This window comes from Gadus chalcogrammus, chromosome 13 (assembly GCF_026213295.1).
Source record: "Gadus chalcogrammus isolate NIFS_2021 chromosome 13, NIFS_Gcha_1.0, whole genome shotgun sequence".
NCBI lineage: Eukaryota > Metazoa > Chordata > Actinopteri > Gadiformes > Gadidae > Gadus > Gadus chalcogrammus.
Genome location: NC_079424.1, coordinates 9367919 through 9390260, shown reverse-complemented (window position 1 = coordinate 9390260; position 22342 = coordinate 9367919). Strand labels below are relative to the sequence as shown.

Sequence of the window (22342 nt, the reverse complement as noted above, 5' to 3'; positions counted from 1 at the left end):
AGAGAGAGAGAGAGAGAGAGAGAGAGAGAGAGAGAGAGAGAGAGAGAGAGTGAGAGAGAGAGAGAGAGAGAGAGAGAGAGAGAGAGAGAGAGAGAGAGAGAGAGAGAGAGAGAGAGAGAGAGAGTGAGAGAGAGAGAGAGAGAGAGAGGAGAGAGAGAGAGAGAGAGAGAGAGAGAGAGAGAGAGAGAGAGGGAGAATGGAGTGGGGGGAGAGATTGGGTGGAGATGGGGGGGGGCGAGGGTAGAGGCTGATAAGATAGGGGAAATTTGGTAAAACAAGAGGTCATAGAAATGGAAGTGATGAATAAGACAGAGATCAGGAGGAGGTGAGAAAGGAAAGAGGAAAATACACATTCATAATGACGATAACACCATAAACAACAACTGCTTTGCCAACAACTAAACGCTTTAGGTAACAATTGAGAATTGTAAAGAGAACAAACGCAATATGAAAATAAGCGACCCAAAACATCCTGTCCCTCCTTCTTACATTTCTCCACCAAGGATAGGTGTTTCTATCATAAAGCCCCTCAGTGTTTGACAGGCTAGATGGATTCCCAGAGGGGTTTCCAGAAACAAGATAAGACGGGAAGCGTTGGGTTAGGAATGAGCTAGGAGCACTCTGAGTCTTACATTCAAATTGTCTCATTCAAAGGCAGGCACAGCAAATGTGTTTGTGTGTGTGTGTGTGTGTGGGGGGAGGGGGGTGAGTGTGTGTTTGTGCATTTGTGGGTGGATGATGTCTCTTGAATGAATTAACTCTGAATTACAGGATTATTAACCTGCCTCTTATCTTTCCCTGCTTACCTGCATCAAGCCACAGGACAGATATTATTTGCATAGAGGATGTGTGTGTGTGTGTTTGTGTCCTTAAGACACGCACGTATACAACTAATAAATAATTAATTAATCATATAAAAGAATGTAGTCTGAATAATACAATCCCCAAATATAATATTACTAACTGGCAGTAGGTCACCTGAGGCCAGCAGTTTGGTGAAGGAAGTGACATCATGGAGTCAGGCAAATCTGTTTGTTTGATCAGCGCTGTACCATGTGATCAGGAGAGACAGAGAGAGAGAGAGAGAGAGGGTGAGAGAGAGGAAGGAGATATAGAGATCGCAAGACAGAGAGAGAGACAGAGTGAGAAATTATGTGTGTGTGGGTTTGTATATATTAAAATCTGCAAATATGTGTGTGGCCATTGTAAAACGGCAGCGAACCAAATATCAGACACCAACTAACTCACTTTTTATAACCATATATGGTATTCCATATATGGTCCCGTGTGCATCTGTGTGCAGGAATCGGCTACGCGTCCATGGTGATCGTCTCTCTGCTCAACATCTACTACATCGTGATCCTGGCCTGGGGGCTCTATTACCTGATCCAGGTACCCACCAACACCAGGGCTGCTCCCAGTATGGTCCACCTTGTCCCATTTACCCTCACCATTTCATATTGCTGTCTCACATTTGAATGTGGTTCTCTATATAGTGCACTGCTCCATGCCCACAATGCACCGTAAAAGAAGCACTTGCTTCCGCACTATGTATCCCATGAAGCATAGCGTTAATCATTTCCATCTGATTCATCCGCTAGCGAGCGCCGGCACACACAGGTTCTATTCTTGCGATGCCAGACGGGCTGGGGGGGGGTGGGCAATTACGGCAATGTTCCCCCGCCGAAGGAATCGCTGGCACAAGGCTCATTAGGCCAGACGGCTCCAGTGGATCTGAGGAGTTACGGGGATGTGATCTGAAAGCCTTAGGAGTTAATTAGTGATAGTGGGATTACCTGACGCTTAGGATGGGTGTCAAATTGGATTAGCACCCAACTCTGTGTTCTTATAGGTCGATGGATCTCAGCCCTATGCTGTGTCCGCCCACTGATCTGTTCAGTGTGTCTCTCCTTTGTGTTTGAACACATTGTTAAAACTTGCCTCTTTTAGTGGAAAATATTTATGTTGCATTATAACATTACGATGAGAAGTCAACCCGCGCTTTAACCCCACTGTCAGCAATATTGCAGTAGTATACACTTGCTTATAGTAGTAACATACTAGACAGAAGTGTGTGCGATGTCTGTGATGATACTGACCTTTATCTGGGATTATTGGATGCAGGCCTTATTTTTATGTTTTATCTGTCTCGCTCCCCCTCTGTCCCCTCTCCTCTCTCTCTCTCTCTCTCTCTCTCTCTCTCTCTCTCTCTCTCTCTCTCTCTCTCTCTCTCTATATCTATCTTTCTCCCGCTCGATATGTCTCTCTCACTCTCTCTCTCTCTCTCTCTCCCTTTCTCTCTCTCGCTCTCCCTCCCTCTCTCTCTCTCTCTCTCTCTCTCTCTCTCTCTCTCTCTCTCTATCTCTCTCTTCTTCCATCGCTCTCTCACCCTCGGTGTCTCTCTCTCTCCCTCTTTCTCCAGTGCTTCCAGCCGGAGCTGCCCTGGGCCAAGTGTAACCAGCCCTGGAACACGCCTCGCTGCATAGAGGACAAGTTCCGTGCAAACAAGAGCTTCTGGTTGACCGCCAACATCACCAACTTGAAAAACTTTACCTCCCCCGTCACCGAGTTCTGGGAGTGAGTCCTCTCTCACACATGCACGATACACCTATGTAGTATATATATATATATATATATATATATATATATATATATATATATATATATATATATATATATAGATATATATATAGATATAGATATAGATATAGATATAGATAGATATATATATAGATACACACATTCCAACCCAGACACAGAACCGGAAACACATTCACACAAATGCACACACACAAACTCCAATACATACAGTATATGTTTAGGAACACATTCAAACACCGACACACAGACATACACATGCACACATGCTCTACATATATATAGATATGTATAGATAAACACATTCAAACACAGACACACACACACACACACTCTCTCAAAATAAGTTCCTTTAAAAAAAAATAATAATAATGAGAAAAGTTTTTTTTGCAAGAAAATATATTGAATGTTTATGAATTCAAAAACACATATATATATTTAAAAATGTCACCCAATTATAAAGGTCAGATTGCTATGATAAAGCAATAATTTATAATTCTGCATTATTTAGAGAAATAACAGCTCTGGGGTGGAAACTGTTTTTTAGCCTGTTAAGTGTTAAGTGTACTATTATGTGTGTATATATATATATATATGCATGTATGTATGTATGTATGTATGAGTGTGTATGTGTGTTTGTGTCAGGGTATTAAGTGTGTATATATTTATATGCCTATTCAGTGTGTGTGTGTTAAGTTTCTTTATATGTATATTCCTAATCGATATGTGTACGTGTGTGTGTATGTGTGCGTGCGTGTCAGTGTCCGTGTTCCAGACACAACATGCTTGGTATCTCTATTGGGCGCGAGGACTTGTGGTGTGTTTAGTGTATTAAGTGTCTTTGTGTGTGTGTGTGTTCCAGACACAACGTGCTTGGTATCTCCGATGGTATCGATGACATTGGGCCCGTCAAGTGGGATCTGGCTCTGTGTCTGCTGGCCGTCTGGGTCATCTGCTTCTTCTGCATCTGGAAGGGAGTCAAGTCCACCGGAAAGGTACCACACCTGCAGCTGTGTGTGTTTGTGTGTGTGTGTGTGTGTGTGTGTATGTGTGTGTGTGTATGTGTGGGTGTGTCTGTGGGTGTGTATGTGTGTGTTTGTATGTGTTTGTATGTGTGCGCGTGTGTGTGGGTGTGTGCGTGTGTGTGTTGATGTGTGTGTGTGGGACTTTGTGAGTTTACATGTGTTTGTGTTTATCATTGTGTAATCGCACATGTGTTTCCGATTCAGAATACTTTCTCAATCCGGGGGGAAACTGTTATATCACGATTACTCTGCTCGAAATAGATCAGGGTTGTGTGAAATTATGGAAAAATATACACATGTACACAAACATACAGAAAATATACATCATACAATATACATAACACAACTTTTTCTGGATAAAATGTTTGTTTTACTCATTTTCTCAAAGACAATGAAACAAAAAAAAACAACACAAAACGGCCACAACAACAACTACAACAAAACAATATACTACTATGAAGTGGCCCATGGGTATGTATTGCCCATGAAATATTCAATATTTAAATTGTTGACATATTGCACATTTATTCAAACAACATTTAAGTCGGTAAGGTGAAAAGTCCAAAGTATGTGTGTGTGTGTGTGTGTGTGTGTGTGTGTGTGTGTGTGTGTGTGTGTGTGTGTGTGTGTGTGTGTGTGTGTGTGTGTGTGTGTGTGTGTGTGTGTGTGTGTGTTGACACAGTTGTAAATATTTGAATAGCTGTAGGTTATGGGCATGATTTTCCAAGGAGGGAAAAGAGATCATGTGTTGTTATTCCCTTAGTTCTCACAGTTGTCATAAAATAGAGGCTAGTTTAGAAATCTAAGATGAGTGGTGTTTTAAGATAGAACCTCTGAGTCGAACCACCCATGTGTCGACATTGTAGTTGGATCTCGATCATTGTTATTGGTCTGGTTTCAACGTTATGACATTGGTGATCTCATCCCATGTAAAATGACCATTTTGTGACCTTGGAACTGAAAAGACAATGGTCATGTACACAATCCTGAGAAACATCCTCTCCCACCTGTGGATGTGTATTTTTAGCTTGCACCCAGTTGGTATAACTGTGCAGTTAGCTGCCGAGAAATGGACCTGCAAACAAACAAGCAACCAGTTCCGATCCCAACGCCATCAAGTAGTCCACCCACAAAGGGTGGGTTGTGGAGTTCACTGAAGCCCAAAGGGGTCATTCAAGAGAAGGAATTTGTGACACAAAACCTTTTACAAGCCCACATCGATCATTTCTTTGGTTTGATTGATGCTGTCTGGCTGCTCTACAGTGCAGTGATGTTTCAGCTGAAAGGGCAAACGTGTAAATACTCGAAAGCCAAATCTCTATTTGTTGGTGTGTGGGGTTGTGTGTGTATGTTTGTACGTTTACGGACAACACATTTTAAAGAAATATAAGAAGGACTTCTACGTTGCCTCAAACATTCAACTCTGAATACTGTGTTGATAATTATACATCGACAACTTTATTTACATTTAGTAATTTCAAATGTTTTACTGTGTACAATATTTCGTCCCAATATATCTTCCAAACACATTAAAGCTTTATGTCTGTATAATGCTTAATATCGCTTTATCCTCTACAGGTTGTGTACGTCACGGCTACATTTCCCTTCATCATGCTTATTGTGTTGTTGATTCGCGGTGTGACGTTGCCGGGGGCATCTGCAGGGATAAAGTTCTACCTGTACCCCGACCTGGAACGGCTCAAGGACCCCGAGGTAGGCGTTCATGTGCAAGCCTGCTACCCGGTACAGCAACTGTATGCACATTTGTGAGGTGGAGGTGACATTTTGCTTGGAGTGGATTACTCATCGTTTGATCGTCCTTTCTATCCCTGTGTTTTACGTAGGTCTGGATCGACGCCGGCACACAGATCTTCTTCTCCTACGCCATTTGTCTGGGGGCGATGACCTCGCTGGGAAGCTACAATAAGTACAAGTACAACTGCTACAGGTAAGAAAGATCACACATGAGGACATCTACCTACGGCCTTTTTAAGCTACTGCTTTGTGACTTTGAATGATACTTAGCATCTTGGCTTTTTATGGAAAACAGCCTGAAAGTCAGTTTGCCTTTAGAATCTGACATAATGATATAATTATATGATGTTTATAACATTTGACAGATTTGACATATTAAAATAATGTATCTAAATGATAAATTATACCTTAACTTTAACAGAATGACTCTCTGTCACATTTGAGGAATAAAAACCCTTTGACTTGAGCCTGTGGTGTCCTGTGTGTGAACCAGGGACTGCATGTTGCTGGGGGCCTTGAACAGCGGGACCAGCTTTGTGTCCGGCTTCGCTATCTTCTCCGTCCTGGGCTTCATGGCTCAGGAACAGCAGGTGGAAATAGCTGACGTGGCTGAATCAGGTACCAGGGCTCCTTGTTTAAACCTCAGCAGGTTCACTGCAAATACAACGATATATCAAAGACCCTTAAAAACACGTTTATCTCAAATCTGGATGTTTTCGGGTTTTCTGTGTTATATAAGTAGTTATATAATCTGTAAAACAAATGCATGCATGAGGTATGAAGAAGGAGTGGACTAAGGTTTCCCCTTCAAAATGGAATCAGAGGTCGGTTGACCTTAGAGAAGACTTAGATTAAAATTCTCATGTCTGGATACCAACAGACTCAAACTTAGTTTCTCAGAAGGTTCAGATCCTCGTTCTTCTTGTGGTCTAAACTTTGGTCTGGAAGCAACAACATTGACCCATTCTCCTCTCTCTCTCTCTTATCAATCCAATCCTCTGCTCCCATCTCTCTTTCTCCCCCCTCTCCTCCTCCGTCTCCTCCCCCTCTGCAGGTCCTGGACTGGCCTTCATAGCCTACCCTAAGGCTGTGAGCATGATGCCGATGCCCACCTTCTGGGCAATCCTATTCTTCATCATGCTACTGCTGCTAGGCCTTGACAGCCAGGTGTGTGTTGCACCTACACATACATACACCCCCCCACACACACACAAACAAGCACACACGGTTACATAAAGTTTCTCTTGAGCAAGAGATACTTTATGTATCAATGTAAAAGTATTATGTATATGTATAATTATCTCTTGAACAAGAGATACTTTATGTGGTTGATATTAATTTTCGAGTCGCAATGATACAATCACACCTAATCATACCTTACACACGTAGGCACACTCACACACATTCACACACACACACACACACACACACACACACACACACACACACACACACAAACACACACACAAAAACGCACCCATGTACGCATGCACCTGACCTATCTCTTCCTATCTCTCCCCCTGGCTAGTTTGTGGAGGTGGAAGGGCAGATCACGTCACTGGTGGATCTGTATCCGTCCTTCCTAAGGAAGGGTTATCGCAGGGAGGTGTTCATCGCCATTGTCTGCTTCATCAGCTACCTGCTGGGCCTCACCATGGTCACAAAGGTAAAACCCCCACCTACACATCACGAAGGTCCTCATTGGCTGATGCTGATGTTCATTTAAACTCATTTCAACATTATATGGGTTTTGTTCTGTTCACATTTGACTGATTTATGATCCTCTACATACAATATGGTTTATTTCATTACATTTCTTTGAGATTTCATTTTGTGGAAATATACTACACAGCATGTTTTGCTAATTCAGGCTGTATATATGTTTACAAGCCTTTAAAACAGCCTGTCCAATTTGCATAACACAAGCGATGGTTGTACAGAACGGACAGCACACGGGCCGGACGGGCAGTGTTGGGCAGCCCGCCCTGTCCGGACACTCTCCTAACACTGAAAAACTGTTGGGAAAATGACACGGCTAAACATCTCTGGGGTTCTGCCGGGTCCCTGAACGACCGCCTCATCCGTTCCTCTAAATCGGTCGCATAGTGCAGGGGAATGGAAGGTTGGCGGTGTCCCTCAGGGAACTATCTTTGGTTCCCAAAGGTTGTTAAATATAAAACTGCTAAAAATATAAGAACAGGTCAGATCTAATGGTATAGTTCTATGAAGCTTATCATTTATACCATTTATTCCACTGAAGTAGTTTGCAAGCTCACTCAAATAATTGAAATGATAATTCTGTTGAAGACATGGGGACGTCTGCCCGTGAGATATTCTAGTCACTGCTTGTGAACTTAGACAACTATTTGGCTATTTTTGGAATTTGCCGTTGTTTTTAGAAACAGTCATCTGAAAAAAAGTTGTGTGGTTATCAGACGTTCTCGGAGGGGAAGTTAAACATCTATTTATACCATGCTGCCATGGGAAGACCTCCTCCTATCCCTCGGGGTGTTTCATGGAAAGAACAAATCTCCGCTCCTCCGACTATCTGTTATTCTGTCGTCTTCCTTGTTCCCCTCATTTATATTCTGTGTGTCACATGTCTGTTTTTCCCTCCCACTGTCTTTATGTCTGTCCAAGCTAGTTATGTCTCCTCTAACCCTCTCTCATTCCCTCCCTCCACTCCTTTCTTCATACATGTCCCCCACAATTAATCCTGTCTCTCCAATTCTCTCCGTCCTGATCAGTGTTGTTTTTGGCAGGCATTTTAGATTTAGTTTTAGTCTTAGTCTTTTTGACGAAATGCTTCTTAGTTTTAGTCCCATTTTAGTCATTTCTATCTTTGAAAGTTTTAGTCTAGTTTTAGTCTGACGAAAACTCAAAAGGTTTTAGTCTAGTTTTAGTCCGACGAAAACTCGTCCACCAGCCTCTCTCTGTAGTGTATGAGTGTGTGTGTGCCGTGTGCGTGCAGGCGCAGCTGCGCGCGAGCACACGAGCCAGTGTTGCGGGGGGGGGGGGGGGTGGAAGGGTCTCACGTGACGTGTTTTATCCAATCAGGTTGCTTGGATGCTCCCATTGAAACCCATTCTATTCTACGTGAACCACCTACATGCAAGCCGCTAGAAGCAGTTAAAATCGGAGCGGACTAGAGTGGACTGGAGCGGAGTGAAATCCCCGCTCCGGCCTTTGAATTTAAAACCGCTCTGCGCTCCAACCCGCTCCAACGTATTTCTTCCGCTCCGCTCCACCACCCGCTCCACGCTCCGCTCCGCTCACATGCTCTCACTAACAATTTAGTCTCGTCTAGTTCTCGTCTGACGAAAATGTCTACATTTTTCGTCACATTTTAGTCTTTATATGGCTTTGGTGACGTTCGTCTTAGTCTCATTTTCGTCATGGAAAAAAGGGGTCTGACGACGTCATTTTCGTTTTCGTCTTGCCTGACGAAAACAACACTGGTCCTGATCCACTAATGTCTCTCTCCTTCATGCCTTCTCTCTCCATCCCTCTGATGTTCCGTCTTTCTATCTGTCCCCCCTGCTCCTTTTCCCAGTTTCTGCATGCGAAAAGTGAGAAAAACAGTGAAACAATAGAAGTTAAGAATCTGTGCAACAGAATATAACAACAGCCGTCTATAATAGTACAGATCCTCTGTTACGCTCTGCTCATCGCTCTCTCAAGCCAAGACGTATTCTTATCTGGTCTTGACCTTTATGCACATTACTATTCATCCCTCCTCTCTCTCCCTCTCTCTCTCTCTCTCTCTCTCTCTCTCTCTCTCTCTCTCTCTCTCTCTCTCTCTCTCTCTCTCTCTCTCTCTTTCTCTCTCTCTCTCTCCTTGCCGTTCCCATGGCAACTCCTCCTTATTAAGGCGATGGCCTGGTTCATTTTTAGGACTTTCAGATTCCCACAGAGACACCGAAGAGTTCTCACACTGACAGTCTGACACACACACACACACCCACACACACACACACACACACACACACACACACTGAGGCCCCCTCACGTGCACCATATGTCCACATATGGTAATCTCTCCCTCTTTCTTGCTGTACTTGGGGCTACGTGTGTGCTCCAGCTAACCCTCTGCCTGTATTTCTTGTTGTTTTTGTGTGCAGGGTGGCATGTATGTGTTCCAGCTGTTTGACTACTATGCAGCCAGCGGCGTGTGTCTCCTGTGGGTAGCATTCTTTGAATGTATTGCCGTAGCCTGGGTTTATGGTAAGTCGGTTCTCCAAACACACACTCCCAGGTGGAGCTATCTGGCTGAAACACATAGCCTTATACACCCATACACAAAAATAGCTAGCTATGATATGTAACTTGGCCCTAATATAGCCAAACTAGGTGGAGATGTATCACATAGCTTTAGCATCAATGCATGCATCACAGACTGAGCTAGCTAGTGATGTAATTTAGGTCTAGCACCAACACATTACGTTCGCTGCTGTGCTACAGTTTCTGCAATTTTCCGCATGATTGTTCCGCAGGCGCAGATAATTTCTACGATGCGATTGAGGACATGATTGGCTACAGACCGAATCCTTGGATGAAATGGAGTTGGACTATTATCACACCCGCTCTGTGCATAGTAAGTAGAAAAAATATATATGTAACAAACAATACATTATTACAGATTGTAGTGCGCTGTTAAGAGAAAGAACCCAAACATATACAGTAGCTGATGTGTTTACCAAAGTAAATATTCAAATATGTAAACATGCAAATCTTTAAAGATGCAAATCTGTGTTCTCTCTAGGCCATCTTTGTCTTTTCATTGGTCAAATACAAGCCATTGACCTACAACAAGGTGTACGAGTATCCTGATTGGTCCATCGGACTGGGCTGGACTCTTGCCCTGGCCTCAATGATCTGCATCCCCATGGTGGTTGTCATCAAGATCCTCCAATCAGATGGGCCTCTCATAGAGGTGGGTGGAGCTCACGCTGAACCGGGAAGCTCAGAGGGAATGTTATACAATGAATTGTAGTTGTAGTTAATTGTAATGTAGCTAACTTAATATTTTATCACAAGCAAAGGAAGTTTAAACATTCTAATTATGTTTGCCAATTTAGAAGTGTAACAGTAATTGAAAAATATTGAATGTATCTCTCTTTATTCATCCACCTCTCCTGCTGTTTCTCTTCCCCCTCCTCCTCCTCCTCCTCCTCCACTTCCACCTCCGCCTCCTCCTCTTCCTCCTCTTCCAACTCCTCCTCCTCCTCCTCCCCTTCCCTCTCCCCCTCCTGCTCCCCAGAGGATCAAGGCGGTTGCGGCCCCCGTGCGTGGCGGGGCCAGCTCTCGCCCCGCAGGTCACCGTGGCATTATGGACGGGCCCTTCACCCTGGACCCCAACGGGAACAAGGGCCTGCTGCTGAAGGCCCCGACCCACACCATCGTAGAAACCGTGATCTGAGGTGGGGAGGCACTGCCGCTCTGTGAGCCCGCTCGCCTCCCCCCTTAACCACCCCAACCCCCCCCGCCCCCTGCTCTGTTCTGCTAGTTAGCTTCCTGTTTGTCTATCTGTGTGTCTGGTGGACTGAAAAGGGTTTTGGAAAAGAAAAAGAAAAAAGATAAAAAGATTAAGTCCCATTCCCACTCCAGGAGGAGTGCTTTTAAAGGTGTTAGGGATTTCCCTGTGTTGCTTGTTTCTTATAAAGACCCGGTCTCGGTGTGCCATGATAACTGGGACGGTTGCAAAGGCCGGACAGTCAAATGTAGAGGTGATTGGCGAAATACACCAGCTAGTTTGGAGAAGGGCAACGACCCATCGTATCTGTAGCCGAGGATGGGTCGTTTTCACCTTCAAAACTTCAAATATATATATATATATATATATATATATATATATATGTGGATGTATATATATATATATACATACATATATATATGCTACCTTGTTGTTGTTCCCAACTGTGAACTGCTCCTCTATTTATTCCCCCCCAAAACAGCTGCCTGCTTCTTGAGACAGCCTGGAAGTGGAGTCACTGCCAAGCAAGCCAGGCTCGGGCTAGTGCCCGTGTGGTGGGTTGCACCGTGTGTATACGTGGGGGCCCCTCGTGCATGTGAGTGTGGCCCCAGTATAAGATCAGAGGAGACAGGGTAGGAGAACCAGTCAATGTCCACCAACGTGTCTGTAGAAGACCACGGTGGCGGCCATGTCGTGTGCGTTCGATCGATCACTGCCCAGGCTCCGTCAGCCAATTTTACAATCGCTTCCTCCTTTAAATAGAAAGAGAAAATAGTGGGGTTTGCGTAAACCACAACTATCACTGCCATTGAAAACGCACCTCTGTAGTGGGAGGGGGGTAACCTTTGACCCTGTGAGGTGAACCAGGGTTGGGTAAAAGAAAAAAAAAAAGCACCTCGCGAGAAACAAATGTCACCAGGAGGATGAGGAGGAGTAAGGAGTACCTGAAGGCATTTGAATGGTGGCGTCCGAAACCCTTGACGTCTGTCGTCTGTGGCGTAATGTACATTTAGTAGTTAAACTCTCTATCTATCTTTACCTCTCTGTCCGTCCCTTCGACCGTTTTAGAGCAGTCTCCAGTACTTTAGCTCCAGACTTCAGTTTTCTACAAAGGAAGGTTATTTACATTTGTTATTTCTGTCGATGTTTCTAATGTTTTTTTTTTTTTTATTATAAAGACTATTATCGTTGGAACATAAACTCTTAATGAAAGTTGCTGTAGTGGGAAATAGGAAACATGCTTTAGCGTCAGTTAAATAATATACACTATCATACATCAAACGAATTTTAAACTTTAATCTACTGAGGTAAACATATATATATATATAAATATACATATATATATATATATATATGTTAATATATCCTGCACTAGTACTGCACTAGTACTGCAATAATACTCCAGAAACCTTTAATAGTAAGACATAAAAATGTGTGTAGCATTGCAGTGCACTACTTTCTTCCCATAGTACCTTATATCTTTGAAACAAAAACATCATAACAATTAGCAAAACTCCGTGACATCGCGTATATTTACCTCTGCGCTCCAAAATCTTGCTTTAAAGAAATGCTCAGAAAAGAAGTACAACCAATTATCTATCATTTTTCATTGTCACCAAGCCAACCAAACCATAATTTAGACCAGTCACCCCACCAGCTTTGTGGCGTTATTTATGGTATGAGCTAATGCTAATATCAAGCTTATACTATTCAAAGGATGTATTTCCAAACGTTAATGCACCGGCGGCTTCCACCCAGTTACACTTTGACCTCTTAACTGAAAAGTTATCTGATGGGAATCTGAGAGAAATCGCCCAGATTTTCTTCTCAGCCCTGCTGGTCAACTGGGTGTCTGAATTCCAAATGTCTGAATAATAATAATCCTGTTTACAGCTCATTAACCCAAAGTTTTTCAGGTTCATATATTTCTTGTGTTCATGGAACAATGCGGTCATATAACATGCTGGAATTGGGGATCACTAAATATGTTTTCTCTTAGATGATCATGTAGGTATCTTTCGAGACAGAACTCAGTATACTTCAAAAAGATTCCCACCTGTAATTCTTTGAAATACGTCAAAATACTTGTGAGACAGGGAAAACTAAATAAGGACCAATTGTAATTGCAGTGTTACATTAAATTAAACATTTGATTCCCCTACTTAGATACACATCAAAATAACCCAAGAAGACAGAATTTATGGATTGTTGAAATATGGTTGTGCCGTATTTTTTAAACGTTGGAAAGATGTTCACAGGAGTTCTGTGGTGCAAGCAAACATCTATTCAATGGTGCAGGCTTGGAATGACCTTACCCTTTTATTTTATATCAATGGATTTGCTCCGAATCTATAGACCTGCCTTCCAACACTCCCGGCAGACACTGCCTGCTGAAAGCTTCCTGTTCAAACGAGATAAAACCCAAGGTTTTCAAAATAAGAGTCTTGAAGATTAAGTTACTATAAAACAGAGAGCATCACTGATGAACATGGAATGTGAAAAGTCACCCCCAGGGTAAATGTTTCAGGATGTCTTTTTTTGAGGAATAAAAAGTAGTCTCTTTTTATTATTTTTTATTTTTGGTGTTTTATGACAGTAACAGTTTATTTCTATATTTTGTTTGATTGTTTTGTCAATCACATTTGCCTTTTGTATATCAAATATAGTGTATTTGAGCCTCTTGCATTTGGAGTATCATGTACAGCTGTCAATCAAAAATGAAAAAAAAAAAGCTGCGGTTTGTTACGTGCAATACTTTGTAGAAAGAGAAGTATTTTTTTCATGCAGTTTTTTTTCCAAATTGTGGTACTATCTCAAAGAATTACCTGTGAATTCTTAGACATGAGAAATTGGAAACTTTCAGGGGCCAATTTATTGAAAATGAAAATGACACCACAAAATTCTGCATTTGGAAACCAATTATATCCAAAAGCGGAGCTTTTCTGTTGACAAACTGTTATTCCATCTAAGCTCTTGTAATTTGAAATGCACTGAGAATAAAATAATGATTTAACATTGTCGAATTTCGTCTTGCTTTTTCAGTGTATCTGTGCATGTGTGGTGGTCTCTCTTGGGGCAATGTGTGTCTGGAAGTGTGTTTTTGTCATCCTGGCCAAACCAAACAACAGTTGTTGTGTCATCAGGTTTTTACATCATAGCTATCTCTGCTGATTGGCCTAGCGTCCCCCATCTGTTTAAGCAATCTGATATCTTCCTGAACACTATCACTACACTAGCGTTGCCCATCAGTTTTATCCATCCGATATCCTCGAACCCATAACTACCCTAATGTCCCCATCTGTTTCATCACCTGCTAGGGTAGTTATAGGGTTTATAACTACCCTAGCGTCCTTCATCTGTCTGAGACCGCAATGTCCTCATAAACCCTATCACTACCACATCGTCCTTAATTTATCTTAAGACAACAATGTCCTCATAAACACTATAATTACCCTAGTGTATCTGTCTTAGACACCAATGTCCCCATAAAACCTATAACTACCGTAGTGTCCACCATCTGTCTTAGACACCAATGTCCTTATAAACCATATCACTACTACAGCTTCCTTCAACTGTCTTAGACACCAATGTCCTCATAAACCCTATAATTACCCAAGTGTCCATCTGTCTTAGCCACCAGTGTCCTCATAAACCCTATAACAGCCCTAGTGTACTTCATCTGTCTTAAACACCACTGTCCTCATAAACTCTAGAACTACCGTAGTGTCCTTCATCTGTCTTAGACACCACTGTCCGCATAAACCCTATCACTACAACACCACAGCGTCCTTCATCTGTCTCAAACATCACTGTCCTCATAAATGCTATATTTACCCTTGTGTTCCTCATCTATTGCATCCGATCCCCCCGAAATCATACATCTACGTTTTCCCAATATGGCCTATGTCTTCGTCACCTAAAGTCTGACTTGTAAGAAACTTATACTAGGAGTGTATAAAATATCTGTCCTCTGGTCAGCATGAGTTCAATGTCGCAAATGGACATCGTGGTAGAAACATGATCTGTAGTGTGGTTATAGCTTTGATCTAGTCAAGAGAGTGTAATTCAGTAGTTGCTATAATCTCCTATTAAGGAACAGTTTGATAAGAATAATAGCATTCTGCACTGTATTCTTAAAAAAATAGAAGCCCTTAAAATAATCATTGTGTATCTTCTCAAATAACCCCCTACAAAATGTTTCCAGTGTGCGTGCATAACAAGTGTGTTATGCGTGAAGCTTATTAGAAATACATCCCACGGTTATTTTTGTATTTTTAAGATGAATGGAGGAAGTAAATTGTCCCTGTAACCCCAAAGCCTCCCATCTCTGTTTACATTAGGAGCCCATTACCCGAGACACAAAAGGCTGCCTACGCATCGCTTCCCCATGGAGATCCTCTCTCACAACAAAGCCATCGCCTCCGGCACTGCAGAGGACTCTGGGAATGTTCCACCACATCGTTGTCCATTTAATGCAATTACTCAATTTTGTTGTGATGCAGCGGTGAACGTAAACATAAACTTTACACTAAAACACAATAGCATATCCCAGTATACAGCAGACCACAAAGCAGCGCGGCACACCCCTCCGAAGTCTGCAGTCAGCGGCTGATCTGTGGATTAGCCATGAATCAAGTTGCAAAAAAGGTTAAAAATAACTCGGGTTGAACAGTAAGCTTCTTGTTTGAGGACAGGGCACGTTGGTGCCTGTGGCTGCTTTCACAAGTGATCCAGCTTCAGTGAAACTGTGGCAGAGCTGCGATGTTGGAGGCCAGAGCCTGGCTGTGTTTGAATTGACTCTCTTGTTCCCTCGCTCCCTAATCCCCAATATAAATAACACTTTATAGTACACTATTATAGGGATAATTTGGACAGCAATTATGCAGTGGAAATCTTATTGGTGTGACGTGTTTTGGTCAACCAAACAAGCCAACAAGTGTTAGATCTCTCCCCATGACAGCTACAGCATAAAAAACTAAACGTGTGCGCTGACCATCTCTGTTGGAGGATTTAGATGAAACTAGAAAAAATAATGATCATGAGATATTTAGCAGAAATAAGTGTCAGTTACTTAACCCGTTGCATAAAACTACTCTCACAGTGCATTTTGGGTAGAACGTAATGATATATTTGGGGAACCAGATTTCTGAACAGTTTAATCCCGACAGCAAGCGTGACCATGTTAGAGAGAGCTGCGAGGATATGAGCTGTAGCAGGGCTGGAAACTCATTATACTCAGCCCATTCTACTGAAGTTCATGGACAGGACTTACTGAGGAAGCATTTACTGATTGTCCTGAGGACAGACTCTTCCCTAGCTTGTCTTAATGTGTTACAGTGAGTTATGGACAGGTATGCTAACTATTGTAAGAGTGGGCCAATTTGTGTGACTGTGTGTGTGTGTTTCTTCTGCACATAAAGGCTTTCTGTGCACGTTTACATTGTTCCTTTGTTTTGCGTAAAGGTCAAGTCATCTCTCTCATTCACTCTCCCTCTCTCACACCCCTCTCCTCCTCTCTCTCTTTCTCTTTATCTCTGTCCTCCCTTTTTATCTTCTTCTCCCACTCCCCCTTCTCTGTCTCTCAACAACGGATTTGAGATCAAATTAACAAATATACTCAAATGCAGATACAAATTGCAGCACACTACAAATATACAACTCGTTCACCTCAAACTAAAAACAGATACACTTTTTAAACCAATGCTGGGTGAGAAGTCAGACTAACAAAGAAATAGACACACAGACAAGCAATGTAAAATAAAACCATTTTATTATGTTAATTTTTCCTCATAATTTCATCTTGAACCTATTATTGAATTCTTCTTAAAAGAGAAGTATCGCAGTACACTCTTTGAATCTTTAAAAAACCACCAAAATGACACCCAAAACAACAACACCGACACACTTTGTTTTCCCCTCCTGTGGCCACGCACATGTGCTTCCGTTCCTTCTCAGCGGAAGAGTAATATCATAGAAAAATACTATTTTACATAGAATAGAACTTTACACATGTGAAAAAATACACCATATCAGCACACATGGTAGGTTTCTGTGCCCAATCCGGAACCCAACCCCTGATGACCTTCAGCCTACCCTCTCTGACTCCAACGATCTCCAGGGGACCCCCAGGGAACCTCAATGCACCTCTCTGTTACACTAGGCTGCCAAGCAGTTTGAGAGAGAAATGACTGAAGTCAATTTGACATGGTCAACCAACAAACTCATATCCCCTTAGATCTCTAGTGTAAATGTCCCTTTCCATTTCGAATGTCGGCCTTTACCTCAACCATTTTTCTTCCTCTGTGCTGTATACATATACAAACACCACCATTTAAAATGGCTATATATATATATATATATATATATATATATATATATAGTAAAGGGCTTTAAGAGATGAGTGATTGGCTGCAATCATTTGTTTCTCTCGCCAATCACAATGCATCTTTTGAAATCCTCCAACCAGTGAAAAGCCTTTGTCCCCTGTCTCCTGTCCGGATTGGGCTGTTATACTGACCTTGACTGGATAATGCATAGGGTATGGATGGCCAAATATATACACACACACACACACACACACACACACACACACACACACACACACACACACACACACACACACACACACACACACACACACACACACACACACACACACACACACACACACACACACTGACACACGCACTCATGCACCCACACACCCCCCACACACACACACAAAGACCCCTGCATGCACACACACACACACACATAATTGAAAAAGGCTTTTTTTATATCAGTATTTCAACTTTTGTATGATTCTTTAAATGTTTGTCTTTTCATCGACATATTTTGTAGAAAACACTCAAACATGAAACAGGAAAGTACAACGGTTAATAAACAGTGTGCTTTTTTGTAAGTGCTTCAGGTGAAATAAGCATTGTATGTTCTCCATGTCAATAAATTCATCGACTTTTGAATAATAATGCATTTTTATTGAATAATGAATGCATTACTATTGAATATTGTTCATTCAGGCATCTGTCTAGCCAGACAGAACAAAGTCACTGTTGTAGATCTAGAATACATAGAAGAGAGGGGGCAAAAGAGGAGGAATGTGCGATGAATGTACACACTGTCTTTCTTTCTTTGTCACACACATATGCACTCACTTACTATGTGTGTGTGTGTCTCTCTCTCGCTCACGCTCAGGCCTCACTCACACATGGCCTATCACTCTTTCCCACAGACACACACAAACACGCTCTTTCTTTCATGAACTATCTTTATGAACCCCATCACCCTCAGACACAGACACACACACAAACACACACACAGATACATGCACACACACACACACAGACACAGACACAGACACACACACACACACACACACACACACACACACACACACACACACACACACACACACACACACACACACACACACACACACACACACAGGGAGCGGTTGGACTCTGATTGTCTTATGTAACAAGATGACTGAACAGGGGAAGAGAGCGAGAAAGAGAAAGAGAGAGAGAGACAAGATAGAAAGTGATAGGGAAGGAGAGAGAGAGAGAGAGGGATTGAGCAAAAGAGAGAAAGAGAAAATGAGAGAGAAAGATACACTGAAAACCAAACAGAGGATATGCTTCTTCTCGATGAAACGCTCAACAAACACACACACAGTTGTTCTCACCTCATATTCGTTCTGTATCACTGCATAGCCCTCATAGCCCAGATACATAGCAAACACACACACACATACACACACACACACACACACACACACACACACACACACACACACAGTATGTTTATATATTATAGAATGTGCGTGATAGTGTGTGTGTTTGTGTATGTGTTTGTATGTATACGTCTGTGTGTGTGTCTGTGTTTGTATGTGTTTGTCTGTGCATGTGTTCACGTGTATGTGTGTGTGTGTGTGTGTGTATGTGTGCGTGTGTGTGTGTGTGTGTGTGTGTGTGTGTGTGTGTGTGTGTGTGTGTGTGTGTGTGTGTGTGTGTGTGTGTGTGTGTGTGTGTGTGTGTGTGTGTGTGTGTGTGCCTGTAAAATAAGTGTGTTCATGACTGTGTCTCTGGTCTCCTATACTCATGGGGACAGCACCTTGTAGGGATGTTGTTGGGACCTCCATGGTGACATTTACACCAACTCACTGGACACCTCTGAAGAAATACATGCTATTACAACCAGTGGTTCTGATTGGTCCAAAATTAGAACCAGTCAGAACCTATTATAACCAGTTATAATTACCTGATTGTGACTCCATGCTCAACCTGCATCACAGAGAACTCAAAAAATGAAATGAATTCTGGTTTGATTTACAAAAACATTGAGGATAGCAATTGGATAGTCCCTTCTATGCTTTTACAGAAATAGTTCAATGTGCGGTAACAGTTGAAACTCAAACATCAGCGTTCTTTTGTCTTTGTAGCGCAGGCATGAGCCTCAATGTCGTACGCTCTGAGAAGATGTTTCAAATCCTGGGCACTGATCGGTCACCGAAGAACAAAAAAAGTAAAACATCTGTTCTGGGTTCTAGACAGTGTCTGCGTGAAGACAAACGGCAACAAAAACGTCATCCGAGACGAAGACTTCACAAACCAGGGATTTCGTGCATTACTACGACAGAGAAAGTTCTAGAGCTAGTGGTCGGATGACTCCTTGTAAGAAAAATACAAGGCTGGAAGAGAAGAGTGAGGTTAGTTTTTTTTTTTTCACATGGATTCTTCTGGGGAAGCGGTCCAAGGCGCAGCAGCAAAAACAGATCAAATTCCTTGCTACATCTCCGACCTGGACAGTTGCCTTGGACATGTCCGTCACAAAGTGCTTTGAGCCTCGAAGTTCTTAACGTCTCCTCGAATAAGTCCAACTAAAATCAGCCAACCGTAGTCACAGGGAGTCCTGTTAAAATTAGGTGACCATGTTCGAAAGTAAGGCAGTTGGCTGAAACATCACAGAGATTGTTGCACTCTGCTGGAGAAAAATTCACAGATCTGGTGGACCAGAGAGAAGACCTCAATGTGCTGTAGATCTCTTAGCATCGGTGAATGTGCCTTCCTATTTGAAATTGATCAGTTTTCTTTTTGCATTGACTGCATTATGTTCACTATGTGATTTGTGCCGTGTCAGGGAATTTGTATTGAAATGTGGCACATTGGTGGGATGCTCGGTAACACAACAGGATTGTGCGTTGTGAATTGAGCTAGTTGTGTGTGTGTGTGTGTGTGTGTGTGTGTGTGTGTGTGTGTGTGTGTGTGTGTGTGTGTGTGTGTGTGTGTGTGTGTGTGTGTGTGTGTGTGTGCGTGCGTGTGTGTGCGTGTGCGTGTGCGTGTGTGTGTGCGTGTGTGTGTGTTCACGCTACAGGTCTAGCTGGTGGTCCATGGTGTTATTATTGTCCTCCAGGGGGTTCCGGCTGACCACCAGCTCCAGACGGTCTCCAGCCTCGGTGATGAGGGGCACGGCCAGGCAGCAGTCAAAGTCCCTGGTCCGCACGTGGTTCACCTGAGGACCAGACCACAGCCCTGATCACAAGCATGATCCACGCCAACATGAGGACCAGACCACAGCCCTGATCACAAGCATGATCCACGCCAACATGAGGACCAGACCACAGCCCTGATCACAAGCATGATCCACACCAACATGAGGACCAGACCACAGCCCTGATCACAAGCATGATCCACACCAACATGAGGACCAGACCACAGCCCTGATCACAAGCTTGATCCGCACCGGCATGAGAACTCAGTTTGACTAGAATGGCCTTGCCATAATTGAACTCCAAATAAGAAGAAAATGTAAAAATGTAATGTTCAATTACTCATGTCTGATAATATGAGTACAAATCTGGATCCAATCTGAATCGCAGTAGGAATGACGTAGTGACTGCGTGCAACAATGATCGGAATCCTTCCTTGCTATTGATAGAACAACAATAGATTGGTCAATCATATGAGATGATACAGAGAGACAGATGACAGGGAGAGAGAGAGAGAGAGAGAGAGAGAGAGAGAGAGAGAGAGAGAGAGAGAGAGAGAGAGAGAGAGAGAGAGAGAGAGAGAGAGAGAGAGAGAGAGAGAGAGAGAAAGAGAGACAGAGAGAGTGCATTACAGCCTTCCGATATTGAGTAACAAGAGAAGAAGCAGTAGTTCATAGGAGTCATGCTCCCCGCCCGCACAAGATCTTTAATGTCTGAATAAGAAGCCTCCGTGATTCATCTTAATGCTCATGAGTGCGTCAGCAAGAACCCGGCATCAGGTAGATATCGAGTGTGTTGTTCTGAGCGCCCTCCTATACTGACCTGTAGGATCCGGTCGTAGGGCCTGAGACCGGAGCGGTCAGCGGGCCCGTCGTTCCGGATCATGTTGACGTAAACCCCCTTCTCCAGGAAGCCGTCAGACACGCTGAAGCCAAAGTCATCGCTCTCCGGGTCCTTCATCACCGTCACCTGCAGGGTGGGGGTCAGGAGAGCAGAGTGGGGGTCAGGCTGGGTTAGGGAAGGTTCAGTTAAGCCTAGTTTGCTAGTTGAGATAAGCCTGATTTAGTTAGAGCTAGTCTTGTAAAGGTTTAGTTACTCCTAGTTTGATAAGAGCTAGTTTAGTTCAGCCTGATCGAGTTAGATCTAGTCTAGTAAAGGTCTAGTTAAGCCAAGGTGGATAAGAGCTAGTAGAGTTTAGCCTGATCCAATTAGGTCTATTCTAGTAAAGGTTTAGTGTTGTCTGGTTAGATCTAGTATAGTGTCGTAAAGTCTTATTAAATCTGGTCCAATCTAGTTACATTTAGTCGAGTTTACTATAGTTAAGCCTGTCTATAATCTAGTTAGTCAGTATTCTAGTTTTGTTAAATAGGTAAATTGTAGACTAGTTGATTCTAGTCGGCTAAAGCAAGTCTAGTCTAGTCAGTAATGGTGAAGTTCATTCAAACATAGTTTGGTTTGATTTGTGTTTGTAGCTTGGAGTCTGTGCTGTTTGAATGGCTTTTGTTTATTTTGGATAAGGTTTGTTAGGCAAAGTTCCAGCATGACTTGTCTAAACCAAAGAAAATCCAACCTTTAGAACCTTGGCCCTTGCAGGCTGCCACAGGTCTATGAGTATGTGTGCATGTGAAGCAATGGAAGAATAGAAAGCTGTAACCCTCTGACACAACCCTGCCAGGGTGTTAATATCATGTTGTTCATAGAAAAAACGACTCTCGGAAGAACATTGTCGTGTGTTCCACAAGTTAACCTATACGTCACTTCCCCATTAGCTCCTGCTCTCCAGATACACTGGAAAGAACAAGTGATCCTTTATTAAATGTGAAACCTTCCCGCTGTACAATTCAACCAGGCTACGTTACGCTTTTGCTTTTCCGGTCCGGATGCCATAAAGTCATGTGACATTATTATTGGAGGTCTAAATCCATCAGCCATTCCAATTGGAACTGTGTCTTCACCAAAGATTATGTCACATTAGGGATTTAGATGATTGGAACAGAACACGTT

At 42.7% G+C, this 22342-nt stretch overlaps 2 protein-coding genes across 2 annotated transcripts in view; one reads left to right on the top strand and one right to left on the bottom strand.

Moving 5' to 3' along the window:
• LOC130401442 (sodium- and chloride-dependent taurine transporter-like) overlaps window positions 1-12344 on the top strand; it is a 21418-nt gene extending 9074 nt beyond the window's left edge. The window contains exons 4-15 of the mRNA XM_056605192.1: window positions 1304-1392; window positions 2423-2577; window positions 3461-3593; window positions 5202-5336; window positions 5468-5571; window positions 5872-5996; window positions 6433-6545; window positions 6907-7044; window positions 9500-9602; window positions 9872-9972; window positions 10141-10311; window positions 10639-12344. Coding sequence (XP_056461167.1) covers window positions 1304-1392; window positions 2423-2577; window positions 3461-3593; window positions 5202-5336; window positions 5468-5571; window positions 5872-5996; window positions 6433-6545; window positions 6907-7044; window positions 9500-9602; window positions 9872-9972; window positions 10141-10311; window positions 10639-10797 — 1526 coding nt within the window. The 3' untranslated portion in view covers window positions 10798-12344. The remainder of the gene's footprint in view (window positions 1-1303; window positions 1393-2422; window positions 2578-3460; window positions 3594-5201; window positions 5337-5467; window positions 5572-5871; window positions 5997-6432; window positions 6546-6906; window positions 7045-9499; window positions 9603-9871; window positions 9973-10140; window positions 10312-10638) is intronic.
• Window positions 12345-17744: 5400 nt separating this feature from the next.
• The window catches only part of grip2b (glutamate receptor interacting protein 2b), a 77310-nt gene continuing 72712 nt past the window's right edge, over window positions 17745-22342 (bottom strand). Inside the window, exons 24-25 of the mRNA XM_056605498.1 lie at window positions 21161-21307; window positions 17745-20361 (exon numbers count right to left, since the gene is read on the bottom strand). Of these exons, the coding sequence (XP_056461473.1) occupies window positions 20218-20361; window positions 21161-21307 (291 nt within the window). The 3' untranslated portion in view covers window positions 17745-20217. The remainder of the gene's footprint in view (window positions 20362-21160; window positions 21308-22342) is intronic.